The sequence below is a fragment of the Nuphar pumila genome, chromosome 3 (genome assembly GCF_984573655.1).
Source record: "Nuphar pumila chromosome 3, dmNupPumi1.hap1.1, whole genome shotgun sequence".
Lineage (NCBI taxonomy): Eukaryota > Viridiplantae > Streptophyta > Magnoliopsida > Nymphaeales > Nymphaeaceae > Nuphar > Nuphar pumila.
The window spans coordinates 116701905-116723022 of record NC_143251.1 but is presented as its reverse complement, the minus strand read 5'-3'; the positions used below and the strand labels follow the sequence as shown (position 1 = coordinate 116723022).

Genomic DNA, 21118 nt, shown 5'->3' with positions numbered 1-21118 from the left:
CGGTTGGCTTCAACCCTGCAACAAGGGACACACACCCCAGTTCTTTAAGCTCAACGCCATAAGCCAATACACCTAGCCGACTCGCCAAATGAACATTTAAACAGCTACATATGAAAACGTAGGCAAACCCTGGGATCATTTCTCCATTAAGACCTCAAGAAAAAAAAGTAAACATAAAACACATCCAAGGTATGACTGCTCTCCAGTTTCAAGATCCCAATGTCATAATTCTCAATTACTCATAAACTGAGAATGATAGGCATAAGAAATAACCAGTCAACTTTTATCCAACTTGTGCAATGAACATCAACCACTAAGAAAAGAGGGTTCTCTTGACAGAAACCAAAGAATCATGAAAGGTTGGTAAAATGGTAATGTAAAGCATTTAACAAATTGCTTAATGAATAAAGTACAAAGTTCTGTGAGCATATTTTCTCATATACATTCATGTAGTCATACAGGTGTTAAATCTAGAGTATACACAATTACATATTACAAGTCCAAATCCTATATACATAACAAAGAAGATTTACAAATACATACACGGCAAAGACATATATCTATGGTGCCAAATATTCATATAGCATGGCAAAGAGTGTGCATGAATCACTTTGAGTTGCATCTAGAAAGTGGGCAGCAACCATCCCAAGGTCCAGCCTAGGAACAGTCCAGCACCGGCAAGACTCAATCCAAGTGCCACTGCAAAGGAAAACTTACCAACATCATACTTGTGAATGCCACCTCTCTTCCTCTTCTTGTTCCAAGCTTGTCCATACGGTTCGCCTCTTGGAGACAGCCAAGGGAAGAGAGCAGAGAGCTGATCCCATGGCACCATGGCATTGTCCTTGCATTTGAGCTGCAGGTAAATGGTCTCTAGCTGCAAAAGCCGGAACCACTGCTTGTATGCAAAGAGGTGTGTCGCTTGCTTGAAGAAAAGTTTGATGATGTGCTCTTTCTCTGAATGCGCTCGTTGGGCTGCATCTTCTGCCTTCCTTGCTCGTGTTTGAGAATGGCAAAGGGCCTCTAGAAGCTGCACCTTGCTTGTGTCAACATCATAGCTGAATCTGCTCTCAACAGATTCCTTGTTGCTGCCAGTGGAGCTGCTGCATTGGAATTCAGAAACTGCCTGGTTACATGGAAGCTACCAATATTTTGAGAAATAGATATAAAGTAAAAAGCAAACCAATGCGAGCATTGGGTCATTTTTTTCAACACTCAAATTTTGTCATAAAGCTGTGGATAAAAGAAAGAGAATATGCTATGCAAATGGTAGTGCAATCAATTTGACCAAACAGAAAAATAAAGTAACAAGAAATAGGTCTAGAAAGCCACCCGGACCGTTCAACCTTATCTATGTGGTCACTTGCGTCTCTACATCATCTTATAAGAACCTTAATGTGTCATGACAAATGAAACAGGAGAGAGAGAGAATTGGACTAACCTACATTTGGTAGCAAATGGTTGTCCAGAACTGAATGGGGTGATCCACAACGACACATCTAATGTATATTAAGTGGTCACCTTGAATTCAGCATCCAATGCAAGCCTGTTGAGGCATCTCTTGATGCAGTCGGTGAATCAAAGATAAAGAAAAACCAGATTGTGAAATGACAAAGACATCAAGCTCTCCAGTTCAACTTACACTGAATTGCTTTTTCCATAAAATTTGATGGATACAAAATGTATGAATAGTGATGATTGAATGCTTAGAGTTGTCATATAAACAAAGACATCTCAGATTCTCAAGTGCACACCAGGGGCAGGTGTGGGTGGAGTGGGGGCCGCAGGCTCAAAGATCCACACCATGTTCATCCACTTCATGTACCCTCTTAATGAGTTATATTATAGCCATTGACATCCAGGAAAGCTTTTGGAGTCGATCAAAACTGTGAGAACAGAGAGATGAGAGAAAAGAAACCTTACTCGTATATAGAAATTAGGTCTAATCTCCTGTTTAAGTAGGGATTAGCCAAAAGAATAAAAATTACATTTAGGTCCCTTATTCTTTGTAAAAATATAAAAGACAACCTTAAGAAGATAAATTATAACGTGGTCGACTTATCTTAACACTCTCCCTCAAGCTGGAGCATGGATATTGTAGGAGGAAGCAGCCACCTGTGTAGAGAGAGAGAGAGAGAGAGAGACGGCTGCACAGAAAACTCAACTCGTTAATTAGACTAGGGCTTCTCTCTATATTAAATAGAAAGAGGCAAAAAGGAAAAATTACATATAAGTCCTTATGAGAACAAAAAATTCAGAAAACCTCCAATATAAGAGAACTTAACCTAAAACCACCTATTCTCAACACTCCCCCTCAAGTTGGAGCATAGATATCAATCATGCTCAGCTTGTCACAACATTTTGAGAAGTTTGGCCTAGCAAGAGGCTTTGTAAACATATCTGCAACTTGGTCTTCCGACTTTAGGTATTTGGTAGTGATATGACCAGCTTGAATCATATCTCTTACATAGTGACAATCAACCTCAATGTGCTTTGTTCTCTCATGAAAGACAGGATTGTTTGCTATATATGTTGCCGCTTTGTTATCGCACATCATTGTCATTGGAGAGGGAACCTTCACCTTGAGATCATGAAGAACAGTGCGAACCCATATCAATTCAGCAGCTGTTTGGGCCATAGCCCGATATTCTGATTCTGCACTCGACCTGGAAACCACATTTTGTTTCTTACTTCTCCATGAAATCAAGTTGTCTCCCAAAAACACACAGAATCCTGTGGTAAACTTTCTATCTACTACAGATCCAGCATAGTCAGCATCAGAATAGGCTACTATCTCCAGAGTTCCACCTTTCCTGAACAATAACCCCTTTCCAGGAGAAGATTTTAGATATCTGAGAATCATTATGGCTGCATTCCAGTGTACCTCAGTTGGTTTGTTCATAAACTGGCTAACTTTGCTTACTGCTAAAGCAATATCTGGCCTGGTCACAGTTACATATAATAACTTCCCTACTAGGGAGCGATAGCTTTTGCTATCAACTGGTTTTGACCCTTCTTCAAACAACTGAACTTTATGGTCCATGAGAATATTTGTTGGTTTAGCTCCCAACATGCCCGTTTCCTTTAATAAGTCAAGAACATACTTCCGTTGAGACAAAACCATCCCTTCACGGCCTCTAGCAACTTCTATACCCAGAAAATACCTGAGTGAACCAAGGTCTTTTGTAACAAAGTGTTTTTTAAGATGAGTCTTTGTGGCTTCAGTAGCTTTCACATCATCTCCTATAAGAATGATGTCATCCACATATACCACCATAACAACTATGTCAGAGCTAGTTTTCTTTATAAAAAGTGTATGATCTGCTGCTGATCTATTAAAGCCAAAGCTTGACATCACTTCAAATAACTTTTGAAACCATGCACGAGGACTTTGTTTCAAGCCATAAATCGCCTTTCTCAATCTACACACCTTCTGACACTCTCCCTCAACCTCGAATCCTGGAGGTTGTTGCATGTAAACGGTCTCAGATAGATCCCCATATAGAAAAGCATTTTTCACATCTAATTGGCACAAGCTCCAACCATGCTGAACAGCTACTGAGAGAACAAGACGGATGGTGTGCAACAGGAGAAAAAGTTTCAAAGAAGTCAATTCCATATGTCTGAGTATACCCTTTCGCGACTAATCTGGCCTTGTACCTTTCAATAGAACCATCAAATTTATACTTTATTGTATATACCCATTTACATCCAACAATGTCAGCATCAACTGAGGAATCAACCAGATCCCAGGTATGCTGAGATATTAAGGCTGTCATTTCTTCTTGCATAGCCAGCTTCCAGCGAGTATCAAGTTCTGCCTGTTGATAGTTCAGAGGAATAGTTTCAGCAGATAAGGCTGTGAAATAAAAGACTTCATCTGATGTCCAATTCTGGCATGGGAGACAAAATGAGATATGGGATATAAGGTACATTGTCTTGTCCCCTTTCGTAGAGCAATAGGTCTGTTATCATCATCTCGGAGATCACTATTGTCAGTAGAACTTACTTCAGGAGAAGAAGAAGATGAAGGCTCTTGCGGAAGTGGAGCTCTACGCACATATACCAATGGAGGATTATTAAATCTGGAAGTGGATGAAGTTTGGTTTGGTAATGGGGGCACAAATTCCAAAGGAAAAGGAGGTATAGGTAATGGAAAGGACTCAGCTGGATCAACCTGCAGCGAGGAACTGGAAATAGAGTAATATGGAGAGGATTTCAGGAAAGATACATCCGCACTGACATACTCTCGGCGAGAAATAGGATCATAACATCGATAACCCTTTTGATTTTTTGGATAACCGATAAATATGCATTTTGTAGCTTGAGCGGCTAATTTATCACGGTCAGGGCCAAGTTTGTGTACAAAACAAACACATCCAAATATTTTTGGTGATAAAGAGAAAAGTGGAGCATTAGGTTTTAGGATATGTAATGGAATTTTATCCCCCACAGAAGACGAAGGCATGCGGTTGATCAGATAGCAAGCAGTGGTAATCGCATCACCCCTGTATGACGCAGGAACATTGGATTGAATCATAATGGTCCTGGCAACATCAAGGAGGTGTCGATGTTTTCGCTCAGCCACCCCATTTTGTTGAGATGAATAGGCACAGGACGTTTGGGGTTGGATGCCATGATCTTGGTAAAATTGTAACAGACCTTTTGATTTAAACTCGAGAGCATTATCAGTGCGAACAATCTTGACAATAGATTCAAATTGAGTTTTCATTTCAAGAATTAGGGATTTGATAATACTTGGAACTTCATATCGTTCTTTTATTAAAAATACCCATGACAACTTAGAGAAATCATCAACAATAACAAGATAATAACGACACTGAGTCCTAGTAGGAATCTTACTAGGACCCCATACATCTGCATGAAGAAGTTCAAAAACTTTATTACTAGACTGACTCTGACTCGAAGGAAACGAACTTCGATGATGCTTGCCCAACTGACATGCCTCACACTGAAATGATGTGGTGGAAGGAATCTGAGGAAATACCGACCGAAGCTTTGACAATGAAGGATGACCAAGACGACGATGCCACTGAACAGGATTGAATGAATGTTCCACTGCAGCATGAACAGTACCCATTGGATGATGTAGGTAGTAAATTCCATTTTCTTCATAGCCTCCACCAATCTTCTTCCCCTTCAGCAAATCCTGAAAATGACACCCCATTGGATCAAATATTACTCTACAGTTTTGTTCTTTTATAAGGCAACTAACAGAAAGTAAACTTTGAGGAAAATTTGGAGCATGAAGAGCATTTTTCAACTGTAATGAGGAGGATATAGAAATATTTCTCTGACCAACAACCGAAGAGGAGCTCCCATCGGCTAAGGAGACTCCAATCTGAGCCTTAATATCCTTTAGATCTGAAAACACACGAGAATTGCCACACAAATGTCTGGATGCACCAGAGTCAATAACCCACTTACTATCAGTCGGATGAAGATGATTTCTGGTTGAATATGCAACACCAGCCACAGGAGGAGTGGAACTCAAAGGTCGAAGAGCTATCAGCTCATCATATTCCGCACGACTAAGGGTGATACTACTCTCATTTTCAGCGATATTCTTTTGTACATTTGTAGCCTCGATAGTAGTCACATTTGCTTTAGGAGTACATGACTTTGATGAAGAAGAGGTTGGCCGACCATGCTTATCCCAGCAACGATCTTCTAAATGTCCAGATTTTCCACAGAATGTACATTGAAGCTTTTCTCTGCCACCCATACCACTTCCACGTCCTCTGATATTCTGAATATTTCCACGCCCATAACTAGATGGAACAACAAGAGCAGATGACTGAGTTATTTGCTGAGATTGTGGCAGAGAGATAGCAAGTCTACTCAGACGATTGTAAGCATCAGCAAGAGTGGGAACATCTGATCCAGTCAACATTTGAACTTTTGCAACAGAGAAATCTGAAGAAAGACCTGTAAGAAAACGAGCAACCATGGTTTGTTCTTGATGATCCTTTTGCTTCGAGCAACAATGAGGCCTGTGAGAATTAAGTCTTTCAAACGCAGCTTTGACCGAGGCATAGTACTGGGCCAAGGTCTGATCTCCCTGTTGCAAATTATATATTTCTTGTTCGACTTGCAGGATACGACTCACATTCGTTTCTTGTGAGTATGTATCACGAAGATTGTCCCACATCAGTTTGGCTGTATTATAGTAGATCAATCCATCTGCAATATGGGGTTCGACACTATTCATGATCCATGACATAACTATGTCATTATCTTCATCCCAAGTAACATATTTTCCCAATTTCTCAGTGGGTTCGCCTTCCAACAAAATGTGTTTTCGACGATGTCCAGATACCGACATCATAAAGGTTCTGGACCACCTGGCATAGTTGGTTTCATTCAACCTTACAGAAGAGCCATACGAGAAGGGGTTGGCAAAAGCCTTATACACTCCAATCTGTTCCATTTTAGAATCACATTTCGAATTTTCAGCCATACTGCTCACTAGAACAGCAAAAAAATCAAGTAGATTTTTCAACACTGTAAGGAATCAGCCCCGTTGTTTCCAAACAAGAAAACAGTCCACAACCAGCAGGTAATCACTCCTGCTGCTGTTACGACAAAGAGATAGCTGCACCAAACACACCACGGCCAACAAGAATATTCCGTTGCAACACAGATGAACACGACAACTGTTGTTCCCCCAATCATATAAAAAGCATAACTACCAATAAGTCTTCAGAAGACAATTTACTAGAGCAATCATATCTCTATCACACGCAGCAAACACAAAAAAAAATTCCAGAATCACGACATGCTCGCAATCAGCACAGAAAGCATGACAGTCTCGGCTGGCACGCAGCATCACAGGCACTGCAGGAACTCGTCATTCACGGAACATCAATCACAGCAGGCACGCACCAGCAGGCACTCGTCAATCTCTAGAGAATCACGACAGGAGATGACAAAACAAACCCCACGAAAAACAATAATCAAAGAAAATGGTTACGGCTCCAGGAAATCACGACAGGAGCTCCATCCTTAGATCTGACGACAGAGAGCGTGACACCCATGACATTCACGACAGCATGCTGTAAATCACGACTGCTAACACAGGAAGTTTATTTCTTCAAAGGACAAACAGCCATACGAAGGTAATCAAATCACGACAGGGGCACGATAACCATACTAAGGTAAACAATGTTATCAGTTGCTCAATCCAAAAAAAAATTTGCAGATCTCGATCAAGAGAAGGGGCAAAAATTTTGCAGATCTCGATAAAGAGAAGGGGGTCATTATTGCCAGACCTGAAGATCACTTCCAAGTTGGTCATTAGATCTGATAACAGATCTGGGCTAGATCTGTCATCAGATCTAAAAAAGAAAATCCACACCTGGTTCGAGATCGTTGCAGCAGATCACGCTCCTGATGTGGGTCACGCTCCTGGTGTAGATCACGCTCCTAGGATCGTAGGCTTTGATACCATGTAGGAGGAAGCAGCCACCTGTGTAGAGAGAGAGAGAGAGACGGTTGCACAGAAAACTCAACTCGTTAATTAGACTAGGGCTTCTCTCTATATTAAATAGAGAGAGGCAAAAAGGAAAAATTACATATAAGTCCTTATGAGAACAAAAAATTCAAAAAACCTCCAATATAAGAGAACTTAACCTAAAACCACCTATTCTCAACATATATCAATCATGCTCAGCTTGCCACAACATTTTGAGAAACTAGGCCTAGCAAGAGGTTTTGTAAAAATATTTGCAAATTGATCCACAGAGATTACATGCTTGGTAGAGATATATCCAACTTGAACCATATCTCGTATGTAATTACAGTCAACTTCAATATGTTTTGTCCTCTCATGAAAAACTGGATTATTTGCTATATATGTGACTGCCTTGTTATCACACATCATCACCATAGGAGATGACACCTTCACTTGAAGATCAGTCAACACGGTTCGAACCCACATTAATTCAGTTGTTGTTTGGGCCATAGCCCTATATTCTGATTCAGCACTTGATCTAGCAACCACGATTTGCTTCTTGCTTCTCCAAGATATTAAGTTATCACCCACAAATACACAGAATCCTCCTCTACAGCTCCAGCATAATCAGCATCAGAGTACGCAACTACCTCCAGAGTGCCTCCTTTCTTGAATAACAATCATTTTTCAGGAGAAGATTTTAAGTACCAGAGTATCATCATTGTAGCATTCCAGTGTACCTTAGTCGGTTTGTCCATGAATTGACTAACCTTGCTTACAGCCAGAGCAATATCCGGTCTAGTCACGATCACATATAGTAACTTCCCTACCAATGAGCGATAGCTCTTGCTATCAAGAGGTTTTGACCCCTCATCCAGCAAGTGAACTTTGTTATCCATGAGAATATTAGTTGGTTTAGCTCTCAACATTCCTGTCTCTTTTAGTAAATCCAGAACATACTTCCGTTGAGACAAAACCACACCCTCACTGCCCCTGGCCACTTCTATGCCCAAAAAATATCTAAGAGAACCAAGGTCTTTTGTAACAAAATGTTTTTGAAGATGAGCCTTCGTAGTTGCAATATCGTTCATGTTATCTCCTATAAGGATGATGTCATCCACATATACTGTAACGCTCCGAAATCTTAACCCAATTTTAAAGATTTTTTTTTTCAATACAGCAGAAGCAAGTAATACTATAAGGTTAAACATTCTGGAACATTACAGTGGGGAGCAAACCAAAATCATTTATTTCATTTTAATATCAATAAAAACTAACATCAGAGTTTCTCGAACTATCCCTAGAACAGTAAATCCAAAATCTCGATTCGATGCCTCATCCCGCAGCCGCTCATAAACTCTACCCTTCGCCTGAAAAATAATATATTTATAGAAATTAGACTACAACTGTCTAAGTATGAATTCCTGTAAATTTTTCTCGCAGGTATATCATGAGTCGATTCCTGAGTGGAGTGATACGCCTTCCCATACTGAAGGGATGTAATAGATTTGACTTGTTCATGATGTGAATCAGTGGGTTGTAAGTCAAATGACATAGAATCCTCTCCCTTAGGGACAACAGATTGACTATGAAGGTTCTCCTGACTTTGTCTACTCAATGTCTGAGCTAATTGTCCCATTTGAGTCTCTAGCTTGGCTATTGACTGCGTACGGGAACAAAGAGTGGCCTTGATATCAGAAAAGGCTTCTAACATCTTCTCTTGAAATGATGAACTTGGAATGGGCTCCTGAGGTGAAGGTAGACAATACTGGGGATGAACCTGTGGAAATATAGGATGTGAGTAACCTTGTGAAGGGTTACTGGGTCTATACTGTGTCTGGGAGGGCTGATGGGATGGAGAAATAGACTGGTTTCGCCAACCTGGGTTATATGATGATGTAAACGAATCAGGCATGGGTCTAGCAAAACCTTGGGCAGCATTCACCTGCTCCTGAACGAATTCAGGATATAATGGCGCTGCCGGACAATCCGCAACACAGTGTGCAGGGCTAGCACATATCTCGCACACTCTTTCTATTGGATTTCTCGAAGAATTGGCTAGGAATTTATCTAACTTCCTAGTCAATTGGTCAACCTTGGTACGCAATTCTAACTCGGACCCAACTTCGGAAATCCCAACTTTCCTAGGACCACTAGGCAGAGATGTAGTCCTATCGAACCGTGAAGACAAATTATGATGCATCGTGTTTTCACTCAAGGCCTCGTTCTCACTTTTGAGCATAAAAGTGCCCCCACATGATGAATCCACTATTTGCCTGTCCTTCTCGGTCAGGCCATCGTAAAAATACTGCACCAGTTGCCAACGAGGCACCTGGTGGTGGGGACACTTGCGGAGAAGATCTTTCATTCTCTCTCAAGTCTCGTAGAATTGTTCTCCCTCAATCTGCGAGAAACTGATTATGGCTTTACGAAACTGATTCGTCTTACCAATTAGGAAGTACTTTTTAAGAAATTCGCGTTGCATTCCTTCCCAAGTGGTAATTTGAACCGTATCGAGAGCCTTTAGCCAATGTTTAGCTTTATCTTTGAGAGAGAACGGAAACAACGTCAGCCTCAATGCGTCATCTCCAAAATTGTTGATCCGCACTGTCGAGCAGATCTCCAGAAAATCATCAATATGACTATATGGGTCTTCGTTGCTTAGGCCATGAAACGAAGGTAACATTTGAATCACACTGGCCTTAATCTCAAAATGGCTCGCTCCTACATCAGGTCTTGTGATGCAGGAGGTGGGAGTATACGTATTTGGCATGAAGTACTCCCTCAAAGGACGGATCAATTGATGATCGTCAGCCATTGCGTACACCTTAGAGTAGACCGGTGCAGCACACGTCCTAACTTTGGGTTTTCTACCTAACTAACGCACTAAGCGGCCAAACCACGCAAACCACAAAGCGAGTGAACTAAAAACAACAAAAACTAAACAAACACCACGCAGTTACACATAAAAGAGATTATGCATAGAAATATAAAATCTATGTGTACGGTACCAATCGTACACAATCACCTCTAAGGGAATCCTAATAGGTGGGCTGTGCAGAAAAGTAAGCTCTTCTCTAAGATATGCACATACGTGGTTCTAAACCTAAATGCAACACAAACACTAGGCAATAAAGTGAATACTAATATTACGCCGTTCCCCGGCAACGGCGCCAAAAATTTGATGTCTTCTTTTAAATCGTTGTAATTTTGAAAAGATTTTTAATTGTAAAACATGTGAAAACCAGACATCAAATAATAAAAACCGGTTCTCACTAGTGGATGAGACTGGGTCGAACTCAGGGAACGGGAATATGTTGTATTCAAATACACAAGTCTAAACTATTCTTTATTGCCGAATTATTGAAATGTAAAGTGTTCAAGAAAAGTAAAAAAAAACAACTAACTATTACAACAAATGAATACCCTTCGCAGAGGGCATAAAGTGCAATATTTACAAACCCAATTAAAATTCCTATTTCTAAAAATAAAAGCAAAAAGACGCTTTATTCTTCGTACTTCGTGTCACATAATCGCTTCCGCTCCAGTCATGTGCTATCCTGCACAATTCAAAGGAACACGAGCAGTACCAGAGCTAGAACATGAAAGAAATGATAAAAGACATCTAATTGACTAATTACAATTGAAAAACTAATTCTAATTAAATCTACTAAACAATTAACTAATTAGAAAACAATTAATTAACTATTTAGTGGACTACTAACTAATGCTTACTTAACAAAGACAAGAAAATGAACTGAATTTACACTCAACATGAAATCAAAAGAGACTTAAACAAAACATGAATTTACACTGAATTGAAAGAAAACAGAAACAGTAGTTAAAAGTATAAAAAGAAAACTGAAAAAATGTAAAAACAAAACTAAAACTACAACTGGAAATGAATGAAATAAAAAATTCAGAAAATCAAAGCTGGAAATAAAGAAACAAGGAAACAATTAAAAAACAGAAAATTACCTAATGTATACAGTAAAACAAACAGGATATTACAAAGGAAAAACGCAGGAAATTCAAAAATTAAAAGCAACAGGAAATTACAGAATTAATCAAATAGGAAATTAAACAAAGAAATCTACGATATGTAAAACAGAAAATTAAGGAATTCACAAACAGGAAATCGTGTACATAAAACTTGAAAAGAAACTAAATATAAAATGACAAAGCATCGATTGAAAAGATAACAAGAAAACAAACAGGGAAACAATTACACACATTTTTTTATTTTTTTATTTCTGAAACAAGACACAGCAACTTGAATGAATAACGAAAAAGAATGAAGAATTTGAAAAAGAATAAGAAGAAGTAATCTGAAGAAGAAGAAAAAGAAGAAGATGAAGAAAAAAAAACAGATCAGAAGAAGAATAAAATCAGAAAATATCGGATTCTATTGACTGTATTTTTTTTCCTTTTTCTCGTTTTACAATTTTTATTTCGTTTTACACAAAATAAATGGAATAAAAAGAAGAAGAAAATGAAGATCGGAGGAAGAAGAAGAAGAAGAACTAAAAATCGGACTGAAGAAGATCTGAAGGAGAAGAAGAAGAATCGTAGGGAAAAGAAGATCTGAAGGAGAAGAAGAAGAATCGGAGGAAGAAGAAAAACTCACCGTGAACTGGAGGTAGATGAGAAAGAGGAAGATACAGAGGATGAAGAAGATCGGAAGAAAAAGAAGAAGAAGATGAATCGGAGATGATGAAGAAAGAAGAAATCGGATGAAGAAGAAATAAAGAAGAAGAAGAAGAAGTAGGAGAATAAGGATACTCAGCACTCACCGTGAACCTGAGGGAAGAGGTGTTGTGGCGACCTCCACCACCACTGCCATCGCCGGAATAAGAAGCTTCCACCACTGCCGCCGGCTGGAAAGAAGAAGAGGAAGGAGAAATTAGGGAAAAAGGTAGCCACCGGCAATGGTGGAGGGAAGAGAGAAGAGAGGGAATAATGGGGAAAAGGGGAAAGACGGCTTCAGCCGTGAATGAGAGGAGGCGCCCGATTTTTTTCTTCTTTTGGGGTTTTAAAAACAACATACCGGTTTGAACCGGTTTGTAACAGATGCAAACCGGTTCAAGCCGGTTTGTTTATTTATTTATTTTTAAAATTCAAACCGGTTCAGCCGGTTTATTTATTATTTTATCAATTTTTTTCAAAAAAAACCCAAACCGTGTAAACGGGTTGGTTATTTTATATTATTTTTTTTTTCAATTAAAAAAAAAAAAAAACTATGTAAACTAGTTTATTATAAAGTTTTCAAAAATCAACTTATTTATAAAGAAACTAAAAAAAACTATTCTACTAATTTTTCTTTTCTAAACAAAACAAAACTTAAAATGAAAAAATATTTTTCTATATTATTTTTTTATTTCATTTTAATTGCAAACTAAAACTAAACTACTTATAACAAAAACTAAAATATGTATAAAAATGTAAAAATAAAACTATTTTTCATGCATTTTCTATTTTTAAATCATTTTAGCACATTTACTCAAAAACTAACATAAAATTGGGTTTTTGAAACATTATTTCATAAAATCATGCATATTTAAATGTTAATAAACCCTGAATTATATGCATGATCAGGTATATCATGTGTCAAGTATGTGATGTGAGTGTCGTGTATGATTTTCAGCATATACAAGAATAAGTAAAGATTTACGCTACGACAGTCAACAATTTATCAGAAGCTAACTGGCAGGTAACATCAATAGCAACATTTAATTATCTCCTAACCACATATACGAATTCATGCAACAATTCACAGGAATGCAATTATGACAATTACATAATTCAGGTAAACATTCATGCAACATGGAGTAGTTATTAAGCGTACAGATCATACATCAATAACAGGAATCATAATGTAAGTAAGCAGTATATTTAACATGCATTAGAACTTACGCAACATGTATTCACCACCATGTAGCAATTAAAGAAATAGATAAAAGATGTGTGTCGTAATGCATAGCAAAAATATGCATGATTTATGTGTAATGCATGAACACTTTATTATCTTTCCTTAAGGTTTTCCTTTTTCATATGCATGCCCTATTAAATGCATACAATTCAAGTTCTTTTTTTTAATTATTGTTGTCCGTGGATACACCAAATGGGTAAAATCCCCGAGGTCAACTTAGGTTCTCAGGGTAGCTTAACACACAATTTGTATTTTATTACTAGGTTCCAAACTTAGCCCTCGATCGATATCAGGAAACAACATCATTCATCAGAACATTAGACCTCCACATCTAATGTCGGGGACAACCCACGCCCACAAGTATCACTTCCTTGGTACCAAAACAACAAATGTGTCAAACACACCACCCCCAGGTAAAGTGACGGACTCTCCCTAAAACCGTGGCTAGGAGAAAAAACCTCGATATCGGGTTCAAAGGCAAAATAAAGCACACGGAGTTTTTGTATCCTCACAGTCTCCCTAAGACCAGATCTCTAAGATTCTCATACTTCAGATGAGATATCCCATAACGTATATTACATTGTTCTTATTCATTATTTTTTTATTAAGAATCAATTATTGAGTTTTGCAAATCAGCATGCAAAAACAAGGCAAAAGCTCGCATCTACCCCTGCAAGAACCATCACGAGACTCCAGCCCGTGAAAACACATAGAACAATGCAATATAGAGCAATAAAATTATATTTGCAAATCAACATGCAAAATTAATAACATAGGCTTGCAAATCAACATGCAACCATAAGCTCGCAAATCAGCATGTGCAGCTCTTCACGGTCTACCACCTGTTACAACAATAGAACAACACAATTAAAACCATAGTATAAATGTGATTTTTGCGATGCATTTAAACAATTAAAGAAAGAGCAAACCAAAGCTCAAGGCTCTCCAGGCCTGTGATGATTCATTTAGACCATCGATGCATGGTATGCAAAAATCATAACAATATACAATGTATGCAATGAGGTCAACATGCTTCCAAATGCACATCCATCCAAACCAATTTAACAATGTACATGAGTTACCACAGTCATATGCATGTGTTCACCATCCATGTGCAAGTGCTTTCATGTAATCACTTAACACACATGCATTCATCCATAATTCATAAGTACACGAGAACATTTATGCATGATTGTACATGCCAAACACGCATCGATTTCATGTATGCACATGTACTTGAAACCAAATCATAAATGCACGATAATTAAACATGTCCCATAGATGTAGGCACATGAAACTTTTTGTTCATAACATATGTTAACATCCACCCACATGAACATAACCCGAACCTAGGAATGGAATTTCAGGGTTGCACACATTCATATAATGTATGCACCTGTACCAAAACAAGCTTTGCAATAACATATTAACAGACATGCATTCATATCCATCAGGCTAAATCCAAACTAAAGCATAAGGAGAACTTCGTTCATCAGATTAAGCCCACCAGACTTATGTGCAAGTACTTCTATAATGCAGAAAATTCATGACATATTTGACCATGTGTAACTGAAATTTGATTTCTATACATTACATTTAAAACAGAAATCACAAGTTAAATATTGGATTTACACTACATGAGTGCATGCCACACTGACATGTTTTAATGGCAACCACAAAACAAGCATATTAATTTGGATCAGATTTATGCATTTAGACAGCTCTTAACAGGCAAAATATCATTCAAACGATCATCAAAAGGAAGAACCAAAAACATAGGCATAAACAGATGTCTAAGAATCATGCAAAACTCATTTAGGCCATTCAAACATGTATTAGAATGCAGGGAAAAATTTTGCATGTATTAGAATGTAAGCACAAGGGAACACAGAGAAGTAAGAACATTCTGGCATGTATTAGAATGCAGGGAAAATTCTTTTATTTCTTTTGTTTTTTATCAATGTGGATTCATATCCATATATTTTAGGCCTGACAGACTATGTTGCCTTCCACATCCAATTGCCTGCATCATTCACCCATTCCAACATAAATTTAACAATTTCATAAAGCATTTTGATTCTAAACATATATATATATATACACTCAACAGAGATCACTGATATCCCTATAGGACTGATCAAAATAGATTTCCAGAATCCTTTGATGAAACAGCAAATTCGATTATCACAGATCCTCTCTTGAAGTCCAACAAAAGTGTAGCTATCATGAATATTTTATAGAAATCAGTAATTAAAAAAAAATCAACATTTTCAGGGCCATGCTTTTACATGTATACACTTGAATCAAAGTTCCTACTGTGGACTAATTATACAGAAACAATACATCATTTAACAGAGATTAATGTTCAGAGCAAGACGCTTAGCTTAGGTATTGAGATTACCCAAAACCCCCAATTTAGTAACCCTTAACTGAAAATAGACCCCATTTTTTTTCGATCATGGCAGTCTGTGTAAGATCTCGTGTTTTCAGACCTTAGTCACTTCATGAAAAACTTTGAAATTTGGCTAAGTCTGGTAAGAAAATCGTTTGAGGCTCGAGTTTAGACCAAGGTCTTAGAGTTTGGGTTTGACCCAAGTCTCATCATCAGGGTCTAGACAAGCCAATCGATGTGTGGCAAAGAGTTTTAAATTCAACCTTTAAATTCAAGCGAAATTCAAGCAAAGTTCGGGTTATTTTCGGGCGAAATTCAGAATTTGATATTCATGTAATATATCGTTGGATGCGTCTCGAAATTCTGAGTGCAATGGTATTTTACTTTTTCAAATCCGAGTTCCGGTTGGCCCAGAAATCACGTTTTTCTAAAATTTTAGCAGTTTGTTAGGACGGATCCGAAATTGGATCGGATTGAATCCAAGGTATAGGATCCAAATTTTTATGAATTTGGGCCCTAGCTGGGTCCTACAAAAATCTAGTATGGATATAAGTCTTAATCCAAATCCTGTATGAGTATGGGTTTGGATCTTGGATACAGATCCGATCCAAAACCCAAGCTTGACATTTTTATGACTTTAATTTCAGCTGGGAGCTTTAAATTGGGGTTATTATTATATAAAAAGTCTCCAGGGTCAACATGACCAATTTTGAGAACTTTTGAGTACCCATTAATAAGTAAATTCAAAAAATTGTATTTATTAAATTAATGATTTTTATTAATTTCGGGAATAGAGTTAAGAGGGTTTAGGGTTAGCCCTCTTCCCTAATTAAAAAAGGGTATTGAAGATTCCATACCTTTTAGGATTAGGAGGTCAAATAGTCAACCAAATGTACATTAGGGAAGGAGTCTAGAATTTGGAAACTCCCTAATGTGGGAGACCCAAATCTGGAAACTCACTAATGAGTTTCCAGCATTAAATAGGAGAAGGAAGGGGGGGCGGCAGCCCTTTTCTTTCTTTTGGCTAGAGAGAAAAAAAAAACAGGAGAGAGAGAGAAAGAGAGAAAGAGGAGAAAGCAAAGAGGAGTGAAGGAGGTAGAAGAGGAGGTTGGAAGCATTGGAGCTCAGCCACACGCCCCCATAGCCTCTATTCTTTTCTTTTTCCAAAAAGGTACGGGTACTTCTTGAAATAAATGAGAAATAGGGTAAAGATTGGATTTTCCATGCTTCTTTTGGTGGAAATCCATAGAGGAACAGTGGACCCTCGATTTCCACCGTGATTCCATTAGTATAGGCTGTATTTTTGTTGTTTCAGAAAAATATATATATATAGATACATATATATGACATACTAGGGGGCAGATTTTTCAAAAGAGGTGTTTTGCTGCTGTTTTTGACAGCATGCACAGGTCCAATCTGGACCTGTGTACATATTTTGGACCCAGCCGACAGGGTCGGCTGGGCTGGGTATCTTTTTAAAAAAAAAAAAAAAGAAAATTTCAGTTTTTGCAAAATAAGTGGTGCTGCTGTTGTTGACAGCATACACAGGTCCAAACTGGACCTGTGTACATGCTGTTGGACCCAGCCGACAGGGTCGGCTGGGGCAGGTGTGTGTTCTCAAAAAAAAAAAAAAAAATCCAGTTTTTGTGGGGTGGGTTTTGCTGTCACCTTTGACAGCCTACAGAGGTCCAAACTGGACCTGTGTGTATGCTTTTGGACCCAGCCGACAGGGTCGGCTGGGCTGGGTGTTCTTCCCTTGTTCAAAAAAAAGGAACACATGATATTTTTTAGTAGGCAGTTGTGCTTAAATAAATTTTTTATGCTGTTGATTGTTGACAGCATACACAGGCCCACACTGGGCCTGTGTATATGCTGTTAAGCCCAGCCAACAAGGTCGGCTGGGCAGGCTTGCAACAAAAACATTTATAAAAAAAAAAAATATCAGTTTTCTTGTGGCAGGTTCTTTTTGACAGCATACACAGGCCCAAACTGGGCCTGTGCACATGCTGGTGGACCCAGCCGACAGGGTCGGCTGGGCTGGGCATTGTTCTAAAAAAAAAAAACTGTGAAATCTGTTTTTAGTGAGGTTTCGGCTGTTGGTTTGGCTGGCTGGCAGCCAGCCGAGTGGCTCTCGGCTGACTGTCAGCTGCTGGCCGAACCGACAGGCCCAGCCAAGTGCTTGGCTGGGTGTGTGTGGATGGTTTTGGCAGGGCTGGGGCAGGCCCAGTCGACCCAGTCAGTGGGTGCTGGCCTGGGCCTTGGCCTTGAGAAAACTTTTGGGTATACTTTATACAGAAAATTTTTCTGTACAGGAGGGGCTTCCTGGCAGCTTACACAGGCCCAAAAGGGGCCTGTGAATACCCTGTCAGACCCAGCCGACCGGGTCGGCTGGGCTGCGCTGTTAGATACAAAATTTTTCTCATGTGGGTATTGTAGCATGCTAGTGATATAAGTGTGTTAAATTATAAAAACAGGGCTGGCTGCAATTAGTAAAGTTAGGTTTTTAAATCTCTTACGGCATGTTAAACCTTGGGAATAAGTCATGTACCTGAAATTTTAATTTTCACATATGTTAGGCGTTGATGTGGTTCATATGTGTGTTTGAGCATGCTTACACTTTATTCCATGACAAAGTTGTTGAGTGCTTACTTATTTATGGACTTAACAGGTGTGGTTGCATATACATAAACACATGAATGCTCTTTTATTCATCTCATTACAATTCATGATTAGAACCATATGTGGTGATAATTGCATAAAGAGGCATGCATGCGCATACCATGCATATGCACAGAAAAATGGGATATAACATGGGTTGTGTAATTTGCATATGGGAATGTCATATTTCATGTTTATTGTCAATGGGTTAATTTGGTACGTATATGCCTATCCCTTGCAGGCATGTTAATACCACTGCATACTTATGATTATGATTCTTGCATCAGTGCTTCGGTGATCATGATGAATCATCGAGGGTTTGGTAAACCCGAGTTGTGGAATTGTTTTCCCTCATTCATTTCAATGCATTGCAAAGATCATGCCTTATTAATATTTCAGTTTTATTGCACTGTTCTATATGTTTCCACAGGCCGGAGTCCTGTGATGGCTCTCGCGAGGTAGATGCGAGCTTTTATCTTTCTTTTTGCATATGATGTTGCAAAACTTAAGAAATTAAATTTTAAATAAAAGAAATAATAAAGCACAGTGTAATATACCTTCTGGGATCACCCATCTGGAGAATGGGGATCTTAGAAATCCGGTCTTGGGGAGACTGTGAGGATACAAAACTCCGTGTGCTTAATTTTGGTCCCCTGAACCCGATATTGAGGTTCCTTCTCCTGGCCACGGTTTTAGGAAGAGTCTGCCACTTTACCCGGGAGTGGTGTGTTTGACACAGCTGTTGTTTTTTTTTTGTACCAAGGAAGTGGCACTTGTGGGCGTGGGGTGTCCCTTGTGTCCCCGACATTAGATGTGGAGGTCTAATGTTCCGAAGGTGATTCGGTCGAGGGCTAAGTTAGAACCCAGTAATAAAATATAAATTGTGTGCTAAGCTACCCTGGGAACCTAACTTAACCTCGGGGTTTGTACCCGTTTGGTGTATCCGCGGGCAACGGTAATTAAAAAGAGAAACTTAAAGTTGTATGCATTTAATAGGGCATGCATAAGGAAACAAGAAACTTAAATGGAAGATAATAAAATGATTCATGCATTGCATAAAAGACATGCATTTTTCCTGTTATGCATTAGATCATGCATACTTTAATGGTTTCCTTACTCAGTACATGAGGGTAGATGTTGAATGTTAAATTCTTGTTGCATGCTGAAATTTTAGTAGATGCTACTGCTTTACTGTCTTTGCGTGCTTAGCAATTATGATTGTTGCATGAATAAATTCTCAATTGCTATAAACTGTCTTGTATGTATTTCCATTAATTGTTGCATGATATCTCATCTTGACTCTTTATCTCACTTGCTTCATTAAGAAGTAGCTGTGCTCAGGATTTCGATTCTGACACCCTACTTCATTGGTTTTTCGCAGGAACAGGTGATCAGTGAAGTCGACAGCTACTGCGAGGGCGCGAGAGTCACAACGAGTTTTGACAGTCTTCTTTGTGGACAGAGTGGCTCTTTGTTTTGGTTTTTCAGTCTAGTGTTCTTGTTATTTGCTTATTGTCATCAGTAGTTACTTGAGTCAGACACTTTATTTTTGAGATTAGTTTTTAATTCATGAATAAAGGTAATGGTTAGTTTATGGATGTTAATTGCAAGTTCTTTTGTGGTTTGTGGCTATCCAGTTGGAATTGGAACTGTGAGGACCCCGGGTCTCTGGGAAGTTTTCCGCACTGTTTTAGAAAGAAAAAAAATCCGCATTTTCAAAGGGGATGAGTTGGGGTCGTTACAGTCTGAACCCCCAAATTGGTTGATTTGGGGTTTCTGACAACCCTCATATCCTCCTCCCATTCCCTTATTTGTGACAACCGAAACCCCCAAATCAAAGATTTGGGGTTTCCGATGTGGGATTTACTGTAATCCCCAACTATCACAACCCAAGCACATTCAATAACCCACAAAAAAAACACAGCATCCTACCTGTTCCGGCGAAGAGGAGGTGGCTGTCGCGGTCAGGAAGATCGTTGGCGTCGATTGCTCCCTATGGCGCGAGCAAAAACGAGAGGGAGATGAGAGTAGAGGTGGGATTTATAGGTGGGTGGCCCCCCGAAAAGGAAGGAGGAGGTGATTATCCCCCCCTTCAACTCCGGCGGCTGCACACCCAACCCCCCATCGTTGCTACCTACGTTAGGGTTCTGAGAGAACCCTAACGCTCTTTCTCATCGGGCAGCCCTGTAGCACCCTTATATATGTTTTCTGTTTTTTTTCTTTTTCACTTTCCAGGGTGCAGGTCGGGGTCGGTTCCAAGATCGGGATCCGGGATCCGGACGCGGTTTAGATTTCGGATCCGCGATGTTCTTGTGAAATGGATCCGTTGGTCTTCGCAAGGTGGATCCGCAGGTCGGATCCAAATGGATCCAACTTACGGATCCTCGCATAGTTTACTTTAAATTTATTTGTTTTTTACTTCATGTGAGCAAATCTGGATCCAATGATCCAAAAAAAAATCTCATTATTACATGATTGAAACCATGGATCCAAATAAATCATTACGGATCCAATATCAATTCTAACCCGGATATTGAAGATCCAATATCAGAGATTCGATCCATTAGACCAAAATCTTTTACCAATTATCCAATTTAATGTCCGTGATCCAATATCCAAGATTCGGATGAAAATATCGAGGTTCTGAAACAGGATATTAGGGACC

The 21118-nt window shown here is 39.0% G+C and overlaps 1 protein-coding gene across 2 annotated transcripts in view; it reads right to left on the bottom strand.

The window, feature by feature from the left end:
* Positions 1-396: 396 nt before the first annotated feature.
* The window catches only part of LOC149843407 (uncharacterized), a 42581-nt gene continuing 21859 nt past the window's right edge, over positions 397-21118 (bottom strand). Inside the window, exon 3 of one of the 2 annotated variants that reach the window (XM_089999772.1) lies at positions 397-1103. In XM_089999772.1, the coding sequence (XP_089855898.1) occupies positions 623-1103 (481 nt within the window). In that variant the 3' untranslated portion in view covers positions 397-622. The remainder of the gene's footprint in view (positions 1104-21118) is intronic. The other variant, XM_089999773.1, reaches the window with a different exon arrangement.